Genomic DNA, 23,995 nt, shown 5'->3' on the forward strand with positions numbered 1-23,995 from the left:
TATCTACCTATTCAAACTTGCCTGACCGCCTTTCCCATTGGCTGCCCCTACCTGACCAATCCTGACTTCGCCGACTTGTCCTTTAGCCAATCAATTGCATGGGCGGCACCAAATGACCGCTCTTACTTCCCTAGGCGCCGTAACGAGGTTTGGAACGCAATCTCCACACCTCCAACATGGCCGCTCTTACATCCCTAAGCGCCGTAACGAGGTTTGGAACGCAATCTCCCCACCTCCAACATGGCCGCTCCCCTGTCCGGATTCTCCACCCAGGACACGTAAGTGACGCAGCTGCTTGGCGAAGCCGGAAGAAGCGCGGAAAGTTTGGAGTTCGGGGCCGACAAGCGCGGAAAGTTTCTAAAGGGAGTGTGTCAGTCTCCGGGCAGCGCCTCACCGGCAGAACTCGCTTCATGCTTCCCTGGTGAGTGGCCCTATTGGGTCCGGCAGCTCATTGGGGGAGGGACCGTCTGACTGGATTTATAGTGACACCTTTACTGTAGGAGCAACTCTCCCTCAGGCACCAAGTACTTATGGGTCTGCCTGTCAGTGTTATACAGGGGGTATTAGCCTTGTGCCCCAGGCTGGGAGTTATTAACTAGTAATATCCTGCCCCTGTCAGTGTTATACAGGGGGTATTAGTGCCTTATCCCAGGCTGGGAGTTATTAACTAGTAATATCCTGCCCCTGTCAGTGTTATACAGGGGGTATTAGTGCCTTATCCCAAGCTGGGAGTTATTAACTAGTAATATCCTGCCCCCGTCAGTGTTATACAGGGTGTATTGGTGCCTTATCCCAAGCTGGGAGTTATTAACTAGTAATATCCTGCCCCTGTCAGTGTTATACAGGGGTATTAGTGCCTTATCCAAGCTGGGAGTTATTAACTAGTAATATCCTGTGCCCTGTCAGTGTTATACAGGGGGTATTAGTGCCTTATCCCAAGCTGGAGTTATTAACTAGTAATAATCCTGCCCCTGTCAGTGTTATACAGGGGGTATTGGTGCCTTATCCCAAGCTGGGAGTTATTAACTAGTAATATCCTGGCCCCTGTCAGTGTTATACAGGGGTATTAGTGCCTTATCCCAAGCTGGGAGTTATTAACTAGTAATATTCCTGCCCTGTCAGTGTTATACAGGGGTATTAGTGCCTTATCCCAAGCTGGGAGTTATAACTAGTAATATCCTGCCCCCTGTCAGTGTTATACAGGGGTATTAGTGCCTTATCCAAGCTGGGAGTTATTAACTAGTAATATCCTGCCCCTGTCAGTGTTATACAGGGGGTATTAGTGCCTTATCCCAAGCTGGGAGTTATTAACTAGTAATATCCTGCCCCTGTCAGTGTTATACAGGGGGTATTAGTGCCTTATCCCAAGCTGGGAGTTATTAACTAGTAATATCCTGCCCCTGTCAGTGTTATACAGGGGTATTAGTGCCTTATTCCAAGCTGGGAGTTATTAACTAGTAATATCCTGCCCCTGTCAGTGTTATACAGGGGTATTAGTGCCTTATCCCAAGCTGGGAGTTATTAACTAGTAATATCCTGCCCCTGTCAGTGTTATACAGGGGGTATTAGTGCCTTATCCCAAGCTGGGGGTTATTAACTAGTAATATCCTGCCCCTGTCAGTGTTATACAGGGGGTATTAGTGCCTTATCCCAGGCTGGGAGTTATTAACTAGTAATATCCTGCCCCTGTCAGTGTTATACAGGGGGTATTAGTGCCTTATCCCAAGCTGGGAGTTATTAACTAGTAATATCCTGCCCCTGTCAGTGTTATACAGGGGTATTAGTGCCTTATCCCAAGCTGGGAGTTATTAACTAGTAATATCCTGCCCCTGTCAGTGTTATACAGGGGGTATTAGTGCCTTATCCCAGGCTGGGAGTTATTAACTAGTAATATCCTGCCCCTGTCAGTGTTATACAGGGGTATTAGTGCCTTATCCCAGGCTGGGAGTTATTAACTAGTAATATCCTGCCCTGTCAGTGTTATACAGGGGGTATTAGTGCCTTATCCCAAGCTGGAGTTATTAACTAGTAATATCCTGCCCCTGTCAGTGTTATTACAGGGGTATTAGTGCCTTATCCCAAGCTGGGAGTTATTAACTAGTAATATCCTGCCCCTGTCAGTGTTATACAGGGGTATTAGTGCCTCATATCCAAGCTGGGAGTTATTAACTAGTAATATCCTGCCCCTGTCAGTGTTATACAGGGGGTATTAGTGCCTTATCCCAGCTGGGAGTTATTAACTAGTAATATCCTGCCCCTGTCAGTGTTATAAGGGGTATTAGTGCCTTATCCAAGCTGGGAGTATAACTAGTAATATCCTGCCCCTGTCAGTGTTATACAGGGGGTATTAGTGCCTTTATCCAAGCTGGGGAGTTATTAACTAGTAATATCCTGCCCCTGTCAGTGTTTATACAGAGGGTATTAGTGCCTTATCCCAGCTGGGAGTTATTAACTAGTAATATCCTGCCCCTGTCAGTGTTATACAGGGGGTATTAGTGCCTTATCCCAAGCTGGGAGTTATTAACTAGTAATATCCTGCCCCTGTCAGTGTTATACAGGGGGTATTAGTGCCTTATCCCAAGCTGGGAGTTATTAACTAGTAATATCCTGCCCCTGTCAGTGTTATACAGGGGGTATTAGTGCCTTATCCCAAGCTGGGAGTTATTAACTAGTAATATCCTGCCCCTGTCAGTGTTATACAGGGGTATTAGTGCCTTATCCCAAGCTGGGGGTTATTAACTAGTAATATCCTGCCCCTGTCAGTGTTATACAGGGGGTATTAGTGCCTTATCCCAAGCTGGGGGTTATTAACTAGTAATATCCTGCCCCTGTCAGTGTTATACAGGGGTATTAGTGCCTTATCCCAAGCTGGGAGTTATTAACTAGTAATATCCTGCCCTGTCAGTGTTATACAGGGGTATTAGTGCCTTATCCAAGCTGGGAGTTATTAACTAGTAATATCCTGCCCCTGTCAGTGTTATACAGGGGTATTAGTGCCTTATCCAAGCTGGGGGTTATTAACTAGTAATATCCTGCCCTGTCAGTGTTATACAGGGGTATTAGTGCCTTATCCCAAGCTGGGGGTTATTAACTAGTAATATCCTGCCCCTGTCAGTGTTATACAGGGGTATTAGTGCCTTATCCCAAGCTGGGAGTTATTAACTAGTAATATCCTGCCCCTGTCAGTGTTATACAGGGGTATTAGTGCCTTATCCCAAGCTGGGAGTTATTAACTAGTAATATCCTGCCCCTGTCAGTGTTATACAGGGGGTATTAGTGCCTTATCCCAAGCTGGGGGTTATTAACTAGTAATATCCTGCCCCTGTCAGTGTTATACAGGGTGTATTGGTGTATTATCCCAAGCTGGGAGTTACCAACTAGTAATATAAACTAATAGGAGGGACTGTTATTCCCGTAGCCGCAGGCATTGTGGCACGTGTACCTGCATACTGACTGATAGCCCCGTAATGAGGCAGTGCCGGCGGGTTCGTGCAGGAACAGCAGGCCAGTACAGACTCGCAGCAGCATTTCAGCCTTTTCCTGGTTGTGCAATTGGAATTCCAGGCAGTGGCGGTACCTACTGTAGCTGCTGCAGGGGGAATGTACGTGTACTTACCCAGCTCCGGGCGCTGAGCCGCAACACGCACATTCATTTTACTAACTTTAGGCTTCATGTTAATGGGGATCAGCGTACGCTCGTGCAATAAGGCACTGCCGTTAGTACACTATTCCTCCCTGTGCCCCTCTCCGCAATCTGCCCCCAAGCGCTCGTCTGGTCCACCTTCTAAAGTGGCACTTAGGTAGTGAGCATCTGCTTGTTTCCTATTGGCTGTTTCTCTGCCCCCTGTAAATACCCTTCCATATGGGCATTATACGGTAGCGCCTGGGAATATTGTCCCCTAGCTGCTGGGAGTGTGTGTATGGTCAGTAGCTCCCTGCAGCCTGCCTATGAATGCGGGGCCACGGGTAGGCCAATGGGCCCTGGGCTAGCCTTATGAGCTAACACTTTGGGTGTTTATTGCTCACACTGGGGCAGTTAGGGAAATGTTACACAGATGCAGCTGACTGAGCCAGGGCTACATTCCTCCCCCAGGGCATATTGCACCCTACTCCATCTCCCCCCCTCAATCCTCCTTTTACTGTATTTGCCTTTGGCCTGCACTCTGTTTGCCCAGCCCTGGGCAGGGCGGCACGTGGCCTTACTCTTTACACAAACAATATTGCGCTTGTACAGGGGAAGTTCACTTGCAAATGAGCTCTGGTTAAACATACTTATTGTTCAGTATTGCCTTTTTCCTGCTGCTTTTCTCTTGACCTTGCATGTAAAATGTTACCTTGTTGCCGTGATCACTGGCCCTAGCAACAAGCAAACCTTCTGGATTGTATTTGTGCCTATTGTAAGAATCAATTTGCCCCAATTTAAGCATTTATGTGTGCCACCTTGATCATGTGACCTTCCCACCTATCCTATCAGGCTCCCCCTGTCCCGTCTAAACCCTCAGATGGTCATGAAAGCCTTTTTGGGGCTGTATGAATAATAACGCATGCCGGCGGCACAGCTCTGTCCCATTCTAGCTGGGCAGGAAATGGGTGGGGGTTGCAGTTCTGCTTAGTTCTCACTGTTATAATAAGTAAGTGCAGCGGAGGGGGGGGTACTGTCCCTTTAATGATCAGCACAAGCCCTATTCATTGCACTCATGTTTGCACAAGGGGGGGTACTGTCCCTTTAATGATCAGCACAAGCCCTAATCATTGCACAAAGGGGGGGGGGGGGGGGTACTGTCCCTTTAATGATCAGCACAAGCCCTATTCATTGCACTCATGTTGCACAATGGGGGGTACTGTCCCTTTAATGATCAGCACAAGCCCTATTCATTGCACTCATGTTGCACAAGGGGGGCGGGTACTGTCCCTTTAATGAATCAGACACAAGCCCTATTCATTGCACTCATGTTGCACAAAGGGGGGGGGGGGTACTGTCCCTTAATGATCAGCACAAGCCCTATTTGCATCATGTTGCAAGGGGGGGGGTACTCCTTAATGATCAGCAAAGCCCTTCATCCCTTGCAAGGGGGGGGGGGTACTTCCCTTTAATGATCAGCACAAGCCCTATTCATTGCACTCATGTTGCACAAGGGGGGGGGGGGGGTACTGTCCTTTAATGATCAGCACAAGCCCTATTCATTGCACTCATGTTGCACAAAGGGGGGGGTACTGTCCCTTTTAATGATCAGCACAAGCCCTATTCATTGCACTCATGTTGCACAAAGGGGGGGGGGTACTGTCCCTTTAATGATCAGGCACAAGCCCTATTCATTGCACTCATGTTGCACAAGGGGGGGGGGTACTGTCCCTTTAATGATCAGCACAAGCCCTATTCATGGCACTCATGTTGCACGGGGGGGGGGGGGTACTGTCCCTTAATGATCAGCACAAGCCCTATTCATTGTACTCATGTTGCACAAAGGGGGGGGGGGGTACTGTCCTTTAATGATCAGCACAAGCCTATTCATTGTACTCATGTTGCCACAAAGGGGTGGGGGGTACTGTCCCTTTAATGATCAGCACAAGCCCTATTCATTGCACTCATGTTGCACAAAGGGGGGGGGGGGTACTGTCCCTTTAATGATCAGCACAAGCCCTATTCATTGCACTCATGTTGCACAAAGGGGGGGGGGGTACTGTCCCTTTAATGATCAGCACAAGCCCTATTCATTGCACTCATGTTGCAAAAGGGGGGGGGGGTACTGTCCCTTTAATGATCAGCACAAGCCCTATTCATTGCACTCATGTTGCAATGCAAAGGGGGGGGGGGTACTGTCCCTTTAATGATCAGCACAAGCCCTATTCATTGCACTCATGTTGCACAAAGGGGGGGGGGGGTTACTGTCCCTATCAGCACAAGCCCTATTCATTGCACTCATGTTGCACAAAGGGGGGGGGGGTACTGTCCTTTAATGATCAGCACAAGCCCTATTCATTGCACTCATGTTGCACAAGGGGGGGGGGGGGGGGGTACTGTCCCTTTAATGATCAGCACAAGCCCTATTCATTGCACTCATGTTGCACAAAGGGGGGGGGGGGTACTGTCCCTTTAATGATCAGTACAAGCCCTATTCACTGTACTCATGTTTGGGGGGGGGGGGGGTACTGTCCCTTTAAATCCACTGTGTATAGTGTAAGGGAGCACAGGGCCTTTATTGGGATAGCCCCTCTCTCTGTGCAACCACAGGGGGCGCCAGTGCACGGCCATTTCAGCTGCTACAGTAAAGGGAGAAGTGTTTCTCAGCTGGCAGCGCAGGTGGGAAAAGTCACCACTAGGGGGCGAATGGAAGTCGTAACTGTCGCTGTTGTGTTACCTTGTCCTCCAGTGAGCTCTGTGTGAATGAGAATCTGCTGAGCATTGTGTCGGCCCTGGCACTGACCATATCCTGCCTCGTAGCCCCACTCCCTGCCTCACAGCCCACTCCCTGCCTCGCAGCCCCACTCACAGCCCACTCCCTGCCGCTTCCTGTGTGAGCAGTAATGCATGGGGGCAGGGAGGGCGAGGATTATGGCACCTCCCTGCCATTAACACTCAAGCGCTGAGTGTGCCCATTTAGTCTCACCTTCTCCAATTGGCACGCAGCTCTCGGATCTTGTGTCACTTCTTCCTTCCTGATTAGCCAAGCTGGGTGGGTTGGTATTGCCCTGTGTATATAGCCGACACTAATAGTAACAGGGCCGGCCCCTTGTCTGTTATGTGGAACTGGAACAGGACTTGCATGGCCCCCAGCATTTTAGCCAGTGTGGCCCAGCTCCCCGAGCCCCCAAGTGGCCCAGCTTCCCAAACCCACGAGTGTCGCAGCTCCCCGAGCCCCCGAGTAGCCCAGCTCCCCAAACCCACGAGTGTCGCAGCTCCCCGAGCCCCCGAGTGGCACGGCTCCCCAAACCCACGAGTGGCACGGCTCCCCAAACCCACGAGTGGCACGGCTCCCCAAACCCACGAGTGGCCCGGCTCCCGAGCCCACGAGTGTCGCAGCTCTCCGAGCCCCCGAGTAGCCCAGCTCCCCAAACCCACGAGTGTCACAGCTCCCCGAGCCCCCGAGTAGCCCAGCTCCCCAAACCCACGAGTGTCACGGCTCCCCGAGCCCCCGAGTGGCACGGCTCCCCAAACCCACGAGTGGCCCGGCTCCCCGAGCCCCCGAGTGGCCCGGCTCCCCGAGCCCCCGAGTGGCCCGGCTCCCCAAACCCACGAGTGTCGCAGCTCCCCGAGCCCCCGAGTGGCACGGCTCCCCAAACCCACGAGTGGCCCGGCTCCCGAGCCCCCGAGTGTCGCAGCTCTCCGAGCCCCCGAGTGTCGCAGCTCCCCAAGCCCCCGAGTGGCACGGCTCCCCAAACCCATGAGTGGCCCGGCTCCCCGAGCCCACGAGTGTCGCAGCTCTCCGAGTCCCTGAGTAGCCCAGCTCCCCAAACCCACGAGTGGCCCGGCTCCCCGAGCCCCCAAGTGGCCCGGCTCCCCAAACCCACGAGTGTCGCAGCTCCCCGAGCCCCTGAGTGGCCCAGCTCTGCCGGTTGGCCTCACCCTGCCTACCCAGCAGACACTGATAATAAGATTAAAGGGCCAGTGCCTGTCCTGTGGCTGCAGGATCCCAAGCATTTAGCCAGTTGGCCAAGCTCCCGAGCCCCCCACTAAACCCACTTTTTGTTGCCCACAGGCTGGGGTTCGGCACCAGACATGGAGTATGTGGTAAGCACCGGCTGCCCGCCTTGGTGTTCTCTTCCTGGTGGTGGGCTCTGTGCAGTTCTTGGGTGTTCTGGATATGGTGGAGGGCTCTGTGCAGTTCTTGGGTGTTCTGGATATGGTGGAGGGCTCTGTGCAGTTCTTGGGTGCTCTGGATATGGTGGAGGGCTCTGTGCAGTTCTTGGGTGTTCTGGATATGGTGGAGGGCTCTGTGCAGTTCTTGGGTGCTCTGGATATGGTGGAGGGCTATGTGCAGTTCTTGGGTGCTCTGGATATGGTGGTGGGCTCTGTGCAGTTCTTGGGTGTTCTGGATATGGTGGAGGGCTCTGCCTTTTTATTTATTCTGTCCTCTTTAGGGGGATCTTATTGCACCCCAAATCATACAGTTTTATCTTGGAAATTCACCGTGACATTAGCTCTCAGAAAGGTGTAGCCAGGGGCAACTGTGCCTCGTCTCCCCTTGGGGCTCTCAGTGCAGATGTCTCTGTATATTTACCCCCGTGCCATGGCTGTGTGGCACCTCCTGCGCATCTCTACCCGCTGCTCCTTCAGCCCCTGTGGGGCTATGGCATTTCCAGCCCTCTGCATTGCCCACCTACCTAACCCCACATATGGCTGCTCCTATGTCTATGTACCCACCTACCTGACCCCACATATGGCTGCCCCTATGCCTACTTACCCTTCTACCTGATCCCACATATGGCTGCCCCTATGCCTACTTACCCTTCTACCTGACCCCACATATGGCTGCCCCTATGCCTACTTACCCTTCTACCTGACCCCACATATGGCTGCCCCTATGCCTACTTACCCTTCTACCTGACCCCACATATGGCTGCCCCTATGCCTACTTACCCTTCTACCTGACCCCACATATGGCTGCCCCTATGCCTACTTACCCTTCTACCTGACCCCACATATGGCTGCCCCTATGCCTACTTACCCTTCTACCTGACCCCACATATGGCTGCCCCTATGCCTACTTACCCTTCTACCTGACCCCACATATGGCTGCCCCTATGCCTACTTACAAACCTACCCCATCTAACCATATGTGTATGTGCAGATTTTACCTCCCACCTCTCCTGATTGTGGAACACATCTGGGCTGGTCACTATACGGTTCCCCTGCTGCCAATAAACTGCAACTCCCAGCAGCCACAGTGTGCTGATTGGTGGGAAATATGGCAGCAGGGTTAACTCTTTATTAGGTGTAGTGGGGATATAAAGGGCCACTCTGCTGTACTGGCGGAACAGAGGGCCCGGCAGGGAAAGGGTTAATTGCTAGGAGGCTCTCCAGGGATACCCAATCCCTTCCTGTGTGCTCAGGGGGGCCGAGCTGTGAGCCAGAGATGCAGGAAGCCGGCCCTCTCCAGGGACAAACTGGATGGGCAATTAATAGAAAATCTGCTTTGGAGGCCAGCGGAAAGTGTTGGGGGGAGGCTTAAAGAGCCCCGGAGGTTTCAGGAAGGAAAGGAGGGGGAGGATGAGGAGGTAACTGTAATGTCAGGGGGTCACCGGCATGCTGTCCCTCCCTCGCCCCCCTCTGATGGGGACCTGCCCTTCCTAATGCATTTAGCCCTCTCCTTCCTACGTGGGCACTTCCATTTGTGCCAGTCTCTTTATACCCTGTTGCTCTGTGCAACTGGCAGGGGTGCCATCTGTACTGGGCCGTGACTCCAGCAGCTCCTAGAGTAATTATCCTCCTCACCTGATAAATACACCCCCACATATATCATATACTCGTTCTCTCTGCCCCCCTACAGTCTACAGTATGTGTCAGGAAATCAGCTGCCTCTCTAAAGCTCACACTGTTTAGTAAAGGGGGTACCCCCAATCTCCCCCTAACTGTGCTGGCCCCCTTAGCCCATAACAAGGTTACAGATATATATAGAAACATTGGGGTAACAGTCACCCCGCTATAGTTCCAGGGGTACCCAGGGCACAAATAAGCACTCACCCCAAATCCCCCCCTAACTGGCCTTCAGGCTGGGCCCCCTTAGCCCATAACAAGGTTACAGATATATAGAAACATTGGGGTAACAGTCACCCCGCTATAGTTCCAGGGGTACCCAGGGCACAAATAAGCACTCACCCCAAATCCCCCCCTAACTGGCCTTCAGGCTGGGCCCCCTTAGCCCATAACAAGGTTACAGATATATAGAAACATTGGGGTAACAGTCACCCCGCTATAGTTCCAGGGGTACCCAGGGCACAAATAAGCCCTCACCCCAAATCCCCCCCTAACTGGCCTTCAGGCTGGGCCCCCTTAGCCCATAACAAGGTTACAGATATATAGAAACATTGGGGTAACAGTCACCCTGCTATAGTTCCAGGGGTGCCCAGGGCACAAATAAGCACTCACCCCAAATCCCCCCCTAACTGGCCTTCAGGCTGGGCCCCCTTAGCCCATAACAAGGTTACAGATATATAGAAACATTGGGGTAACATTCACCCCGCTATAGTTCCAGGGGTACCCAGGGCACAAATAAGCCCTCACCCCAAATCCCCCCCTAACTGGCCTTCAGGCTGGGCCCCCTTAGCCCATAACAAGGTTACAGATATATAGAAACATTGGGGTAACAGTCACCCTGCTATAGTTCCAGGGGTACCCAGGGCACAAATAAGCACTCGCCCCAAATCCCCCCCTAACTGGCCTTCAGGCTGGGCCCCCTTAGCCCATAACAAGGTTACAGATATATAGAAACATTGGGGTAACAGTCACCCTGCTATAGTTCCAGGGGTGCCCAGGGCACAAATAAGCACTCACCCCAAATCCCCCCCTAACTGGCCTTCAGGCTGGGCCCCCTTAGCCCATAACAAGGTTACAGATATATAGAAACATTGGGGTAACAGTCACCCTGCTATAGTTCCAGGGGTACCCAGGGCACAAATAAGCACTCACCCCAAATCCCCCCTAACTGGCCTTCAGGCTGGGCCCCCTTAGCCCATAACAAGGTTACAGATATATAGAAACATTGGGGTAACAGTCACCCTGCTATAGTTCCAGGGGTACCCAGGGCACAAATAAGCACTCACCCCAAATCCCCCCTAACTGGCCTTCAGGCTGGGCCCCCTTAGCCCATAACAAGGTTACAGATATATAGAAACATTGGGGTAACAGTCACCCCGCTATAGTTCCAGGGGTACCCAGGGCACAAATAAGCACTCGCCCCAAATCCCCCCCTAACTGGCCTTCAGGCTGGGCCCCCTTAGCCCATAACAAGGTTACAGATATATAGAAACATTGGGGTAACAGTCACCCCGCTATAGTTCCAGGGGTACCCAGGGCACAAATAAGCACTCACCCCAAATCCCCCCTAACTGGCCTTCAGGCTGGGCCCCCTTAGCCCATAACAAGGTTACAGATATATAGAAACATTGGGGTAACAGTCACCCCGCTATAGTTCCAGGGGTACCCAGGGCACAAATAAGCACTCGCCCCAAATCCCCCCCTAACTGGCCTTCAGGCTGGGCCCCCTTAGCCCATAACAAGGTTACAGATATATAGAAACATTGGGGTAACAGTCACCCCGCTATAGTTCCAGGGGTACCCAGGGCACAAATAAGCACTCACCCCAAATCCCCCCCTAACTGGCCTTCAGGCTGGGCCCCCTTAGCCCATAACAAGGTTACAGATATATAGAAACATTGGGGTAACAGTCACCCTGCTATAGTTCCAGGGGTACCCAGGGCACAAATAAGCACTCACCCCAAATCCCCCCCTAACTGGCCTTCAGGCTGGGCCCCCTTAGCCCATAACAAGGTTACAGATATATAGAAACATTTGGGTAACAGTCACCCCGCTATAGTTCCAGGGGTACCCCTAACTGGCCTTCAGGCTGGGCCCCTAGCTCCCCATTCCATAGTTAGTCCCTAAAGACAAGTGACTGGGAATATATATATTTTATTAGTGTTCTGTGCCCCCCCCACATTATTCCATGCTGGTTGAGCCCCCCAGGCTTAGATGAACTGAGGGCTGTGATGTATGGGGAGACTGTTGCAAGCAGTAGATAGTCAGCTCCGGGGCCCAGTAGTGAGTAGGAGGGGGGGGGTGGGTTTCATTGAGAGGAGGAAGTGAGGGGGGGGCAGTAGCTGGGTGAGTCAGCAGAGCGCGTGCTATTGGCCAGCAGCAGCCTCCTTCTCCTGGGAGCCAGTGAATAGGTAATCAGGCAGCCCCAGCTCCATTCATCCCGACTCCCACTCACCGTCCCTCACTCACACTCGCACACAGTGCAAGGCTCCCACCCCCCCTGCACCTGAGCTCTCTCCCTGCCCCAGAGATGGGTAGGAAGGCAGGTGGAATGGCTCCCTCCCCCGGCCCGGTGTCCATCTGCACATTTTCCCACAAGGATTAGCCCCCCCCCTCGCTGACCTTTCCCCCAGAGGAGCCCCCAGCCGCACATCGGAGATATAAATATATGGATTTATTTCCCCCCCCCCTCAGCATTTCCTCTGCTGCCTTCCTGCTCGGTGCTGCCGGCTCTCCCATATCCTCTCTCCGTAGGGTGCCGGGGCCCCGCAGGCCAGGGGAGAGGTACCCACCCATCAGCGGCCGTGTAGGGAATGTATTGATCAGTGGGAGGGGGCCCCCATGCACAGTGAGTGGGACATGCACCAAGTGACACTCTCCTCTCTCTGGCTCCCGGATCAGAACCTGCTGGTCTCCCGCTGGATTCTTCTCTCCCCGGCACTCAAGCCAATGCCCCAGCCCGGCTCCTGGCTGCCCCTTTCTAGCTGATTGGAGGGGTACCAATGTGGGGTTCTGGAGGGAGATCCGTGTATACAGGTTTGCCCGGTACCGGACTATGAGAACCAGACCCCCCATTGCTGTCGAGTGCAAGCTGGCAGCTGGCATCATGGATCTGCTTCCCAAAACCAAATACAATCACCTTCGCAATGAGTCGGTCAGCTCGGTGGAAGAGGCTTTGGCCGCTGGGCCCCTCAGCCCTTCGGTGGAAATCATGGTGTCCCTGCCCAGCTCTGCCTCGTCTTCCTCCCTTGCCCCAATGCTGCCGCTGGCCGAGCTGTCCTCTGAGTCGGAGGAGAGCCCCACCACTCTGTGCTCCTTCTTCCCCAAAATGGCCAACCTGAAACTTTCCAACCCGGCCAACCTGCTTAACCTGCGCAGCTTCTCTTCCTCCATGGGGGGGAAGGAGAGCGCCAGCCCCGGGGAGCAAGGGGACACCCCCAATGAAGGCAGTAGCCCCGAATCAGGCCGGACTTTCACTGTTTTCTCACAGGATATGAACAAACTGAGCTGCGGGCGAAAGTCCCGGGTGGAAGGAGGCCAACTGGCCGGCGACGAATGGACCCGGCACGGCAGCTTTGTCAATAAGCCCACCCGAGGCTGGCTGCACCCCGACGACAAGGTCATGGGCCCCGGGGTTCCCTATCTGGTCAGGGTAAGGCCATGTTTCTCTTTCTTGGGCTTTGTTTCTCTGGGCTACCAGGGCTCTCTGTGCCCCTACCCTCTAGTTCCAGCCTCTACTCCTACCTACTGTCTGTACTCCTACCCTCTAGTCCTACCTGCTGTCTGTGCCCCTACCCTCTAGTTCTAGCCTCTACTCCTACCTACTGTCTGTGCTCCTACCCTCTAGTCCTACCTGCTGTCTGTGCCCCTACCCTCTAGTCCTAGCCTCTACTCCTACCTACTGTCTGTGCTCCTACCCTCTACTCCTACCTACTGTCTGTGCTCCTACCCTCTAGTCCTACCTGCTGTCTGTGCCCCTACCCTCTAGTCCTAGCCTCTACTCCTACCTACTGTCTGTACTCCTACCCTCTACTCCTACCTGCTGTCTGTGCCCCTACCCTCTAGTCCTACCTGCTGTCTGTGCCCCTACCCTCTAGTCCTACCTGCTGTCTGTGCCCCTACCCTCTAGTCCCAGCCTCTACCCTCTACTCCTACCTGCTGTCTGTGCCCCTACCCTCTAGTCCCAGCCTCTATCCTCTACTCCTACCTGCTGTCTGTGCCCCTACCCTCTAGTCCCAGCCTCTATCCTCTACTCCTACCTGCTGTCTGTGCCCCTACCCTCTAGTCCCAGCCTCTATCCTCTACTCCTACCTGCTGTCTGTGCCCCTACCCTCTAGTCCCAGCCTCTATCCTCTACTCCTACCTGCTGTCTGTGCCCCTACCCTCTAGTCCCAGCCTCTATCCTCTACTCCTACCTGCTGTCTGTGCCCCTACCCTCTAGTCCCAGCCTCTACCCTCTACTCCTACCTGCTGTCTGTGCCCCTACCCTCTAGTCCCAGCCTCTATCCTCTACTCCTACCTGCTGTCTGTGCTCCTACCCTCTAGTCCCAGCTCCTACCCTCTAGTCCCAGCTCCTACCCTCTAGTCCCAGCTCCTACCCTCTAGTCCCAGCTCCTACCCTCTAGTCCCAGCTCCTACCCTCTACTCCTACCTACTGTCTGTGCCCCTACCCTCTAGTCCCAGCTCCTACCCTCTACTCCTACCTACTGTCTGTGCCCCTACCCTCTAGTCCCAGCTCCTACCCTCTACTCCTACCTACTGTCTGTGCCCCTACCCTCTAGTCCCAGCTCCTACCCTCTACTCCTACCTACTGTCTGTGCTCCTACCCTCTAGTCCCAGCTCCTACCCTCTACTCCTACCTACTGTCTGTGCTCCTACCCTCTAGTCCCAGCTCCTACCCTCTACTCCTACTTGCTGTCTGTGCTCCTACCCTCTAGTCCCAACCTCTACCCTCTACTCCTACCTGCTGTCTGTGCCCCTACCCTCTAGTCCCAACCTCTACCCTCTACTCCTACCTACTGTCTGTGCCCCTACCCTCTAGTCCCAACCTCTACCCTCTACTCCTACCTACTGTCTGTGCCCCTACCCTCTAGTCCCAATCTCTACCCTCTACTCCTACCTGCTGTCTGTGCCCCTACCCTCTAGTCCCAGCTCCTACCCTCTACTCCTACCTACTGTCTGTGCCCCTACCCTCTAGTCCCAGCTCCTACCCTCTACTCCTACCTACTGTCTGTGCCCCTACCCTCTAGTCCCAACCTCTACCCTCTACTCCTACCTGCTGTCTGTGCTCCTACCCTCTAGTCCCAGCTCCTACCCTCTACTCCTACCTACTGTCTGTGCCCCTACCCTCTAGTCCCAACCTCTACCCACTACTCCTACCTGCTGTCTGTGCTCCTACCCTCTAGTCCCAACCTCTACCCTCTACTCCCAACCTCTACCCTCTACTCCTACCTGCTGTCTGTGCTCCTACCCTCTAGTCCCAACCTCTACCCTCTACTCCTACCTGCTGTCTGTGCTCCTACCCTCTAGTCCCAACCTCTACCCTCTACTCCTACCTGCTGTCTGTGCCCCTACCCTCTAGTCCCAACCTCTACCCTCTACTCCTACCTGCTGTCTGTGCCCCTACCCTCTAGTCCCAACCTCTACCCTCTACTCCTACCTGCTGTCTGTGCCCCTACCCTCTAGTCCCAACATCTACCCTCTACTCCTACCTGCTGTCTGTGCTCCTACCCTCTAGTCCCAACCTCTACCCTCTACTCCTACCTACTGTCTGTGCCCCTACCCTCTAGTCCCAACCTCTACCCACTACTCCTACCTGCTGTCTGTGCTCCTACCCTCTAGTCCCAACCTCTACCCTCTACTCCTACCTACTGTCTGTGCCCCTACCCTCTAGTCCCAACCTCTACCCACTACTCCTACCTGCTGTCTATGCTCCTACCCTCTAGTCCCAACCTCTACCCTCTACTCCCAACCTCTACCCTCTACTCCTACCTGCTGTCTGTGCTCCGACCCTCTAGTCCCAACCTCTACCCACTACTCCTACCTGCTGTCTATGCTCCTACCCTCTAGTCCCAACCTCTACCCTCTACTCCTACCTGCTGTCTGTGCTCCGACCCTCTAGTCCCAACCTCTACCCACTACTCCTACCTGCTGTCTATGCTCCTACCCTACCGCATACACACGTACTCACACTGCTGTATAGCTGTACCCATATGCCCCCATACACACGTACTCACACTGCTGTATAGCTGTACCCATATGCCCCCATACACACGTCCTCACACTGCTGTATAGCTGTACCCATATGCCCCCATACACACGTACTCACACTGCTGTATAGCTGTACCCATATGCCCCCATACACACGTACTCACACTGCTGTATAGCTGTACCCATATGCCCCCATACACACGTACTCACACTGCTGTATAGCTGTACCCATATGCCCCCATACACACGTCCTCACACTGCTGTATAGCTGTACCCATATGCCCCCATACACACGTACTCACACTGCTGTATAGCTGTACCCATATGCCCACATGTACATGCCACACACAGTAGTACTGCCATAAAATGCTTGTTCTTTTTGACTCTAACTTACTCATGTGAGTAAATCCATAGCTGCCCCTGCTGTTCCCCAACACACGCACACATATATGTTAGTACCCGTGGTTCCTCCTGCCGTGGTGACATCACTTCCTGTATAAATCACTCTGTGTATCCCCTGCTTCCTGGGCTGCTTCCCTCCTTTCCTTCCTTGCTATCCTGCTGCCCAACATATCCTGCTGCCCCTGTGTGGCCTTATAGGGTCACTTCTACCTGCCCCAGTGCCTACATAGAACCCCGGGAGTGACTAATGCCATGTTGTGCTCTTGCCTTGCAGTACATGGGCTGTGTGGAAGTTCTGCAGTCAATGAGAGCCTTGGACTTCAACACCCGGACTCAAGTCACAAGGTAGGACCCCATCCTCTCCCACCTCCCAAGGGTACATTGTATTCTATAGCTGAGCAGCCAAGTGATTCCATTGATACAATTGTAGGTACGTAATGGCCAGTAGACACGAGCGTAGCCAGCTGGTACCTACATATCCTATTAATAACATTGTGACATGTATGGCATTAGGTGCCACATTGGCACAACCTGTGAGTGGGTATAACAGCATGGGGTGTCGGTAATACCCACAGCAGTGCAGGAATATAGTTCAAAGTCAGTGGGGGATGTATGGCCAATACTGCTGCAGGATCAGCTGCTCCTTCCCCCAGTGATTGGCCCACAGGCTCTCATTCTGTAATGCCCTGCACCAGTGGGCCTGTGTGTGCCCATCCGAATGATTCCTGGCATTTGGGAGAAGTGAGAGGCAATTTGGCGCTGGCTAATGGGAGTCCTGCCCCAGGGCCCCTGCTATATGTACCCTAATGGTGCCTTTCTCTGCGCAGGGAAGCCATAAGCCTGGTGTGCGATGCTGTTCCAGGAGCAAAGGGGGCAATGCGACGGCGAAAGGTAACTATGAACCGAACACTCTGCAGATAATGTACTACAACTCCCAGCATCCCTCCTGTACCCAAATAGCACCCGGCCTCCCAACCCTTCATTTATCAGGCACCGACTGACATATATACCTAATGAGGGCCTCTCCCCTGTGGGGCAGGAAGAGTTAAAGAGAGAGGGAGGCATTAGGTTAATGAAAGGAAAGCAGGCAGATCAATATGCCCTGATTGTGTCTGGACTCCATCTGCTAATGGATGGGTGTGGCCTGTGGGACAGAGCGGTCAGCTCTCCCTGCAGTTCCTGCACTGCCATACCAATGGGGGGTTCCCTTGTAGCCAATGACTGGATCACAGCCCCCCCCGCTGCTTGGGGGTAGCAGCCCTATTAAGAGCACCGCCATCCCCCTTATGTTCAGATTGGGGTTGCCCCTAGCCCATGCATGCAGCACTGCTAGAGCCATGCAGCGTGTGTGGGTGCAGCCATACTGCTAGCTCATCAGCCATGCAGCGTGTGTGGGTGCAGCCATACTGCTAGCTCATCAGCCATGCAGCATCCATATTCTGTAGCAGGATGGTGTGTGCAACCCTACATAGAATGAATACTGTGTGGGCATAGTTACAATGTGCCACAGGTGCCAATGTGCAGCCGCTAGCTGTTTGGGTATAACCATCTTGCACTGGTTTTTACCACTTTGGACTTTTGATGTTTTCCTACTTGGCCTCCCTCTCTCCCTGGCTTCTCTCCTGCTGCTTCCTACCTACCTACCTACCTACCTGGCCTGCTGCACTGCCCATTGTATTGGTCAGTCCTACCTAACTCTTTCTCTCCATGTCCCCCCCCCAAAGACTTGTGGGCGGTCCTTAAACTCCATCCTAGGGAAGAGCAACCTGAAGTTCGCCGGCATGCCAATCACTCTGACCGTCTCCACCAGCAGCCTCAACCTCATGGCCTCCGACTGCAAACAGGTGAGACACCTGGGCCCCAGCCCTCATGTTGTACAGGTCTTGTCATGTGACCTCCTACTAGCCCTGCTGAGGTTGGCCACGCTGGCTACCATTCTAGGCCTCTGGGTTCCAGCAGAGGGGGAATCTGATAATAATTGCAGCCTTTGTCTCTTCCTCCATTACAGATCATCGCCAACCACCACATGCAGTCAATATCATTTGCTTCTGGGGGAGATCCCGTAAGTGCTGGGGCTGTGTGCCTGGGTTTGTATATGGGAGGGAGGGGGAGGGTGTTTGTATATGGGAGGGGGATGAGTTTTAGCTATGATACGGCGAACCTTTGGATATCAATGGTAGGTATAATGGAACAATCTTTGTTTCATACCGTTATATAGGAGCACGTATGGCCAGCTTAATGGTGTATGAAATAGGCGGAGCTAATGTATGGATAGGAGTTGGGGGGCGGGGCTCATACAGGCTTCTCTTGTCCTGCAATCCGTTCTCTTGTTCCCCTTAGGATACAGCTGAGTATGTCGCTTATGTGGCCAAAGATCCAGTCAATCAGAGAGGTGGGTACAAGAGATATATATATATATATATATATATATATATATAGCCATTGCTGCTTGCAGTAGGAGGAGTCACCACATCTGTGCTCTCTCACAGCCTGCCATATCCTGGAGTGCCCAGAAGGCCTTGCTCAGGACGTGATCAGCACAATAGGACAGGCCTTTGAACTACGCTTCAAACAATACCTCAAAAATCCCCCCAAACTGGTCACCCCCCATGACAGGTAAGTGCCTCTCATTATTAAATAAAGGGTAAGTAAGAGGAATAGTCAGGGAATTTCACTTTTGTCTCTTCCCCTTGCGTGCTCCCGGCAGAATGGCTGGTTTTGATGGGTCGGCGTGGGATGAGGAAGAGGAGGAGCTCCCAGACCATGCCTATTACAATGATTTCCCAGGGAAAGAGCCCCCTATTGGGGGAGTAGTAGATATGCGGCTGCGAGATGGGGTAGCACCGGCAGTTCCTAGGCAAAGCCCAAATCACATGGGTGCCACCCTGGTAAGTTCATGGGCAGAGAGAGGAAGAGAGGGTGCTGTAGGAAACATGATCCGGGCTGAGCTTTTCCTTTCTCCCACAGCCCGTGGGACAGGTCTCTGGTGCCGAACAGGATTCCAGGAAGCCACAGCCGACAGTGCAAGGTAGGAGCCACTAGTGGCCAGTGTACCATCTGCCTGTGTGCCTAATGTGCAGCCCCACATTGCATGTCCTACTGGAGATGGCTGTATAGCTCCTCCCCCTGTTAGTTACTGTACTTGGACCATATACCTCCCTTTGGTTCCCCTAAATGTCCCCAAGCTACAGACCCTTCATGGGGTGGGGGTAGTTCATTACTCACACTGTCTTGTCCCCCGTAGGCAGGGAGAGATTTCCAGTCCCCTGCAGTCGGCCTCCGAATCGGCCCGATCTCTTCGATGACCCCTCCTACGTCAATGTCCAGAACCTGGAGAAGTCTCGGCAGCCTCTGCGGGCAGCAAACGGCCAGAGGGACATCTTCGACATGAGTGCGTTCCATTCGTAACCTGCATTTGTTACCCCCCCCCCCAACCTTGTGTTAATGGTACCAACTTGTCTGTGGGTCAGTCTCTCCTAAACCCAATGGGCACTAATGGTACCGACATGTCTGCGGGTCAGTCTCTCCTAGACCCAATGGGCACTAATGGTACCGACATGTCTGCGGGTCAGTCTCTCCTAGACCCAATGGGCACTAATGGTACCGACATGTCTGCGGGTCAGTCTCTCCTAGACCCAATGGGCACTAATGGTACCGACATGTCTGCGGGTCAGTCTCTCCTAGACCCAATGGGCACTAATGGTACCGACATGTCTGCGGGTCAGTCTCTCCTAGACCCAATGGGCACTAATGGTACCGACATGTCTGCGGGTCAGTCTCTCCTAGACCCAATGGGCACTAATGGTACCGACATGTCTGCGGGTCAGTCTCTCCTAGACCCAATGGGCACTAATGGTACCGACATGTCTGCGGGTCAGTCTCTCCTAGACCCAATGGGCACTAATGGTACCGACATGTCTGCGGGTCAGTCTCTCCTAGACCCAATGGGCACTAACGCTGTTGGTACCACCACTAACTTTCCCGTTGCCCCTGTAGAGCCGTTTGAGGACGCCTTGCCCTCGGCTCAGGCAGTAGTCAGTATGGAGGATCAGCTGAAGCGGGAGTCTTGGTACCACGGAAAGATGAACCGCAAGGAAGCAGAGAGGCTGCTGAAAGTGAATGGGGACTTCCTGGTGAGGGAGAGCACCACCACCCCGGGGCAGTACGTACTGACCGGCCTGCAGTGTGGGCAGCCCAAACACCTTCTGCTTGTGGACCCTGAAGGAGTGGTAAGTAGAAGGCTCAGCTTTGTGACCCCTAGGGGTGAGGGAATGGTCTGTGCCAGGGGCACTGAGGGCTGAATTGAGGAACCCCTAGGGGTGAGGGAATGGTCTGTGCCAGGGGCACTAAGGGCTGAATTGAGGGGTGTGAGGGAATGGTCTGTGCCAGGGGTACTAAGGGCTGAATTGAGGGGTGTGAGGGAATGGTCTGTGCCAGGGGTACTAAGGGCTGAATTGAGGGGTGTGAGGGAATGGTCTGTGCCAGGGGTACTAAGGGCTGAATTGAGGAACCCCTAGGTGTGAGGCAATGGTCTGTGCCAGGGGCACTAAGGGCTGAATTGAGGAACCCCTAGGTGTGAGGCAATGGTCTGTGCCAGGGGTACTAAGGGCTGAATTGAGGAACCCCTAGGTGTGAGGGAATGGTCTGTGCCAGGGGCACTAAGGGCTGAATTGAGGGGTGTGAGGGAATGGTCTGTGCCAGGGGTACTAAGGGCCGAATTGAGGGGTGTGAGGCAATGGTCTGTGCCAGGGGTACTAAGGGCTGAATTGAGGAACCCCTAGGTGTGAGGCAATGGTCTGTGCCAGGGGTACTAAGGGCTGAATTGAGGAACCCCTAGGTGTGAGGCAATGGTCTGTGCCAGGGGCACTAAGGGCTGAATTGAGGGGTGTGAGGGAATGGTCTGTGCCAGGACTCCTCCCATTTAACTCCCGCTTTGCCTCCTGCCAGGTTCGAACCAAAGACCACAGGTTTGAGAGCGTCAGTCACCTGATCAGCTATCACATGGACAATCGCTTGCCTATTATTTCTGCTGGGAGCGAGCTCTGCCTTCAGCAGCCGGTGGAGCGGAGACAGTGACCCCGCCCCTGGGATCCGCCCCTTCACACTTGAGCCTTCACCAACACTACCCCCACCACCTCCTGTCTTTCCTTTCTACGGAGCAAGGCCAGCCCTACTGTAGTAGGAGGAGCCTCCTGGGGCCCGAGCTTGGCCAAGAGTGCCCCACGTATTCTGTCGGCCAGCAGTTCACCTCGGCCGGGGCAGCATGTCTGAACTGCCCCAAGCAGCTAAGGCCATTGCCCCTGCAGACACAGTGAGCAGACAATGAGCAGATGGGCCTTACTCCTGGGATCAGACTCTTCCATGGCACTGCCAGTGTCTCCTTTCAGCACAATGCCAGGCTGATCCCTGCAAGCACACACTCCAAGCTGCATCCGGCCAATCCTCTCTAGTGCCTTTACCCTGAGTGACCCCATTCTCAGCCAGCAGGTAGATAAGTGCACATTGTGACTGGGGGGGGGGGGTGGCTCTTGTACCTACGTATGCCTAGCCCCCACCCTGGGACTGTACCACAACTGACAGAGAAGGGGGTGAAACCATTCTGTCTGTGCTTTTTCCCCATTGGTTGATTTTTACCCGACCTGTAACGTGCTTCCTCTGGGGGAGGGATGGACAAGCTTCAGTGGGGGCAGAAGGGCAAATCCGTGTGAATCCTGCAAGTTACTTCTCGTCCGTCTCCAGCTGACAATGCCCCCTACCTGCCCGGGGGCAATTGATTGGCATGTGGGGGTTATGCCAGTGCTGTGTTGCCCCCCCCACCTCTCTGTACCTTGTGCCTTAGCCAGGGCTCAGGAAGATTGCACACTCACCTGGGACCTGTAGTCTCTTCCTTCCATTGTGGGCCCCCCAGCACGAGGGGCCACAGCCAACAGTATGAACACACACACGTCAGACCTCTCCCCCCAAGCTGGGACAGTCTCAGGGGCAAGGTTGTCTCTCACGCGGGTCTCTCTGTGCAATGCTGCTCCTCTATCAATGGGCAAGCTGCAGTGTGGCCCCAGGGCCCGCCCACCAGTCACTGGGTTTAACCCTATACAGGTTATTGCTATTCTTGTGCTGGCACTTACCCCCAGTCAGTTGGACCCCTGGCACAGACAATCTGCCCTGGCAATACCCGGGCATGGGACTCGATGCTGTCTGTATTCCAGGCTTGCAGCCCTCCAGCTGGAGTTATGCTATTGGCTGGCTCACAGGGGGCGGGGCCATAGCACAACATTTACAGGGGGAGGCAAGTCTGAAGCCTGTATTGGACAATGCTGGTCATATTAAAGGGGAAATTTTCCTATAACAACTATATTTTTAATAGAGGGAGGGCCCTGTGTAGGTTTGGGTAACCGCCCCTTCATCATACATTCTTATTTCTCTACCAAAAAACAATCAACTCAGTCCTTTGTTTGGGGCCCAAACCTCACTCCCAGGCTTATTCTGGGGCCCAACCTAAACAAGGGGGGGGCGGGGACAATGTCACAGCTGCCATCTTGTTTCATTTTCCCAGGGTTCCTTTGTGTTGCCCTGTGTTGGGGGAAATGACTGGGCGCGCTGAGAAAAATAAACAAGATGGTGGCTTTTACACTAGCTCCGCCCCCTGCATTTATTGTCCTTTTAAAGGGGCATACCTTCAAATGAATGTTTAGTATCTTCCTGATTTGGTTGCTATGAGCACTGCCCCTGGATTCTATGGTTGCTGGTTAAAGGGGTAGTACACCCCCTGGTCCAACGTGAGTTGAATGAATAGGGCTTGTGACACAGATATAGACATACTCTATAATGAAATCCTCCTTCTCTGTAAGCCTGAGAGGCAATGGCATCTGTGGGAAGGGAGGGGCTTATTTACACAGAGCTGATTGGCCCTCTTACGTGAGCCCTTAGGGCACATACTATTCCCTTAGGGACCTCATTACTTGAGGGCTGAGTATGCATTGAGCATAATGGAGTGGGCGGGGCTTTGATAAAGCAAGATTGCCCGCCTCCAGGGGGAAAGGGACTCATGGGAAATGGAATCATTTAAACCCAGTGGAAATAATTGGCAGTTCTACTAAATGCTACTGGGGGGAGTCTAGCATCCCTGCTGTGGAGGAAAGAGTGGGGTGCAACTTGAGAGGAAGGGAATGGCCAGGGGGTGTACCCCGCTAATCTGTTTCGGGGAAATAATGATTCACTCCCCCCCCCCCCCCCCCATGTACATAAATCTGATCTTTGTATTGCATGTCACTTTGTACCCCGACACCAAAGCCGCTGCACACACTCTGCATATCGTGCCGCACAACTGTACCCCCCTCTCTCTCACCCCCCCATGTTTATGTCCTACTTTCTTATTGTTTTATTGTCATCATATGCCTCGATTATACCAAAGGAACTCCCATAGTCTGCTTCTTATTGTTATTAAAGTAGTATTTCTATACAATCCTACCGCTCCTGCTCAACTCTCTCATTAGTACATCGGCCTCCCATGCACGGGGCTGTGTGGCACTGCACCCCAAAACCCTTCTGCTTAGTACAGGGGATCCCTATGTGCCATAGTTTTATGGTATCTCTCTGTACAGGCTATGAGCAAACTTAGGGGGCTGTTCCTGCTGAATTGTGCTTAGTACAGGGGAATCCCTATGTGCCATAGTTTTATGGTATCTCTCTGTACAGGCTATGAGCAAACTTAGGGGGCTGTTCCTGCTGAATTGTGCTTAGTACAGGGGAATCCCTATGTGCCATAGTTTTATGGTATCTCTCTGTACAGGCTATGAGCAAACTTAGGGGGCTGTTCCTGCTGAATTGTGCTTAGTACAGGGGAATCCCTATGTGCCACAGTTTTATGGTATCTCTCTGTACAGGCTATGGGCAAACTTAGGGGGCTGT

General features: G+C 53.3%; 2 protein-coding genes across 4 annotated transcripts; both read left to right on the plus strand.

The window, feature by feature from the left end:
• Positions 1 to 176: 176 nt before the first annotated feature.
• LOC116406868 (proline-rich protein 2-like) lies at positions 177 to 7,691 on the plus strand. Its single transcript, XM_031891859.1, has 3 exons — positions 177 to 421; positions 6,372 to 6,438; positions 6,722 to 7,691. Exons 1-3 carry the CDS (start codon positions 177 to 179, stop codon positions 7,673 to 7,675), a joined length of 1,266 nt encoding a protein of 421 aa, XP_031747719.1. The 3' UTR covers positions 7,676 to 7,691.
• On the plus strand, positions 231 to 23,551 carry shc1 (SHC adaptor protein 1). 3 transcript variants are annotated; one of them, XM_031892019.1, is made up of 14 exons: positions 231 to 421; positions 7,698 to 7,729; positions 12,966 to 13,127; positions 16,362 to 16,432; positions 16,915 to 16,978; positions 17,812 to 17,931; positions 18,096 to 18,149; positions 18,428 to 18,479; positions 18,577 to 18,703; positions 18,795 to 18,975; positions 19,055 to 19,115; positions 19,332 to 19,478; positions 20,084 to 20,316; positions 21,035 to 23,551. In XM_031892019.1, the coding sequence occupies exons 2-14, from the start codon at positions 7,718 to 7,720 to the stop codon at positions 21,161 to 21,163; spliced, it is 1,413 nt and encodes a 470-aa protein (XP_031747879.1). In that variant the 5' UTR covers positions 231 to 421; positions 7,698 to 7,717; the 3' UTR covers positions 21,164 to 23,551. The 3 variants fall into 3 exon arrangements, with proteins under 3 accessions (XP_031747879.1, XP_031747880.1, XP_031747878.1); XM_031892020.1 differs by lacking the exon at positions 7,698 to 7,729; XM_031892018.1 differs by lacking the exons at positions 231 to 421; positions 7,698 to 7,729 and having other exon boundaries at positions 11,816 to 13,127.
• The last annotated feature ends 444 nt before the right edge of the window (positions 23,552 to 23,995 follow it).

This window comes from Xenopus tropicalis, chromosome 8 (genome assembly GCF_000004195.4).
Source record: "Xenopus tropicalis strain Nigerian chromosome 8, UCB_Xtro_10.0, whole genome shotgun sequence".
NCBI classification, from domain to species: Eukaryota; Metazoa; Chordata; class Amphibia; order Anura; family Pipidae; genus Xenopus; species Xenopus tropicalis.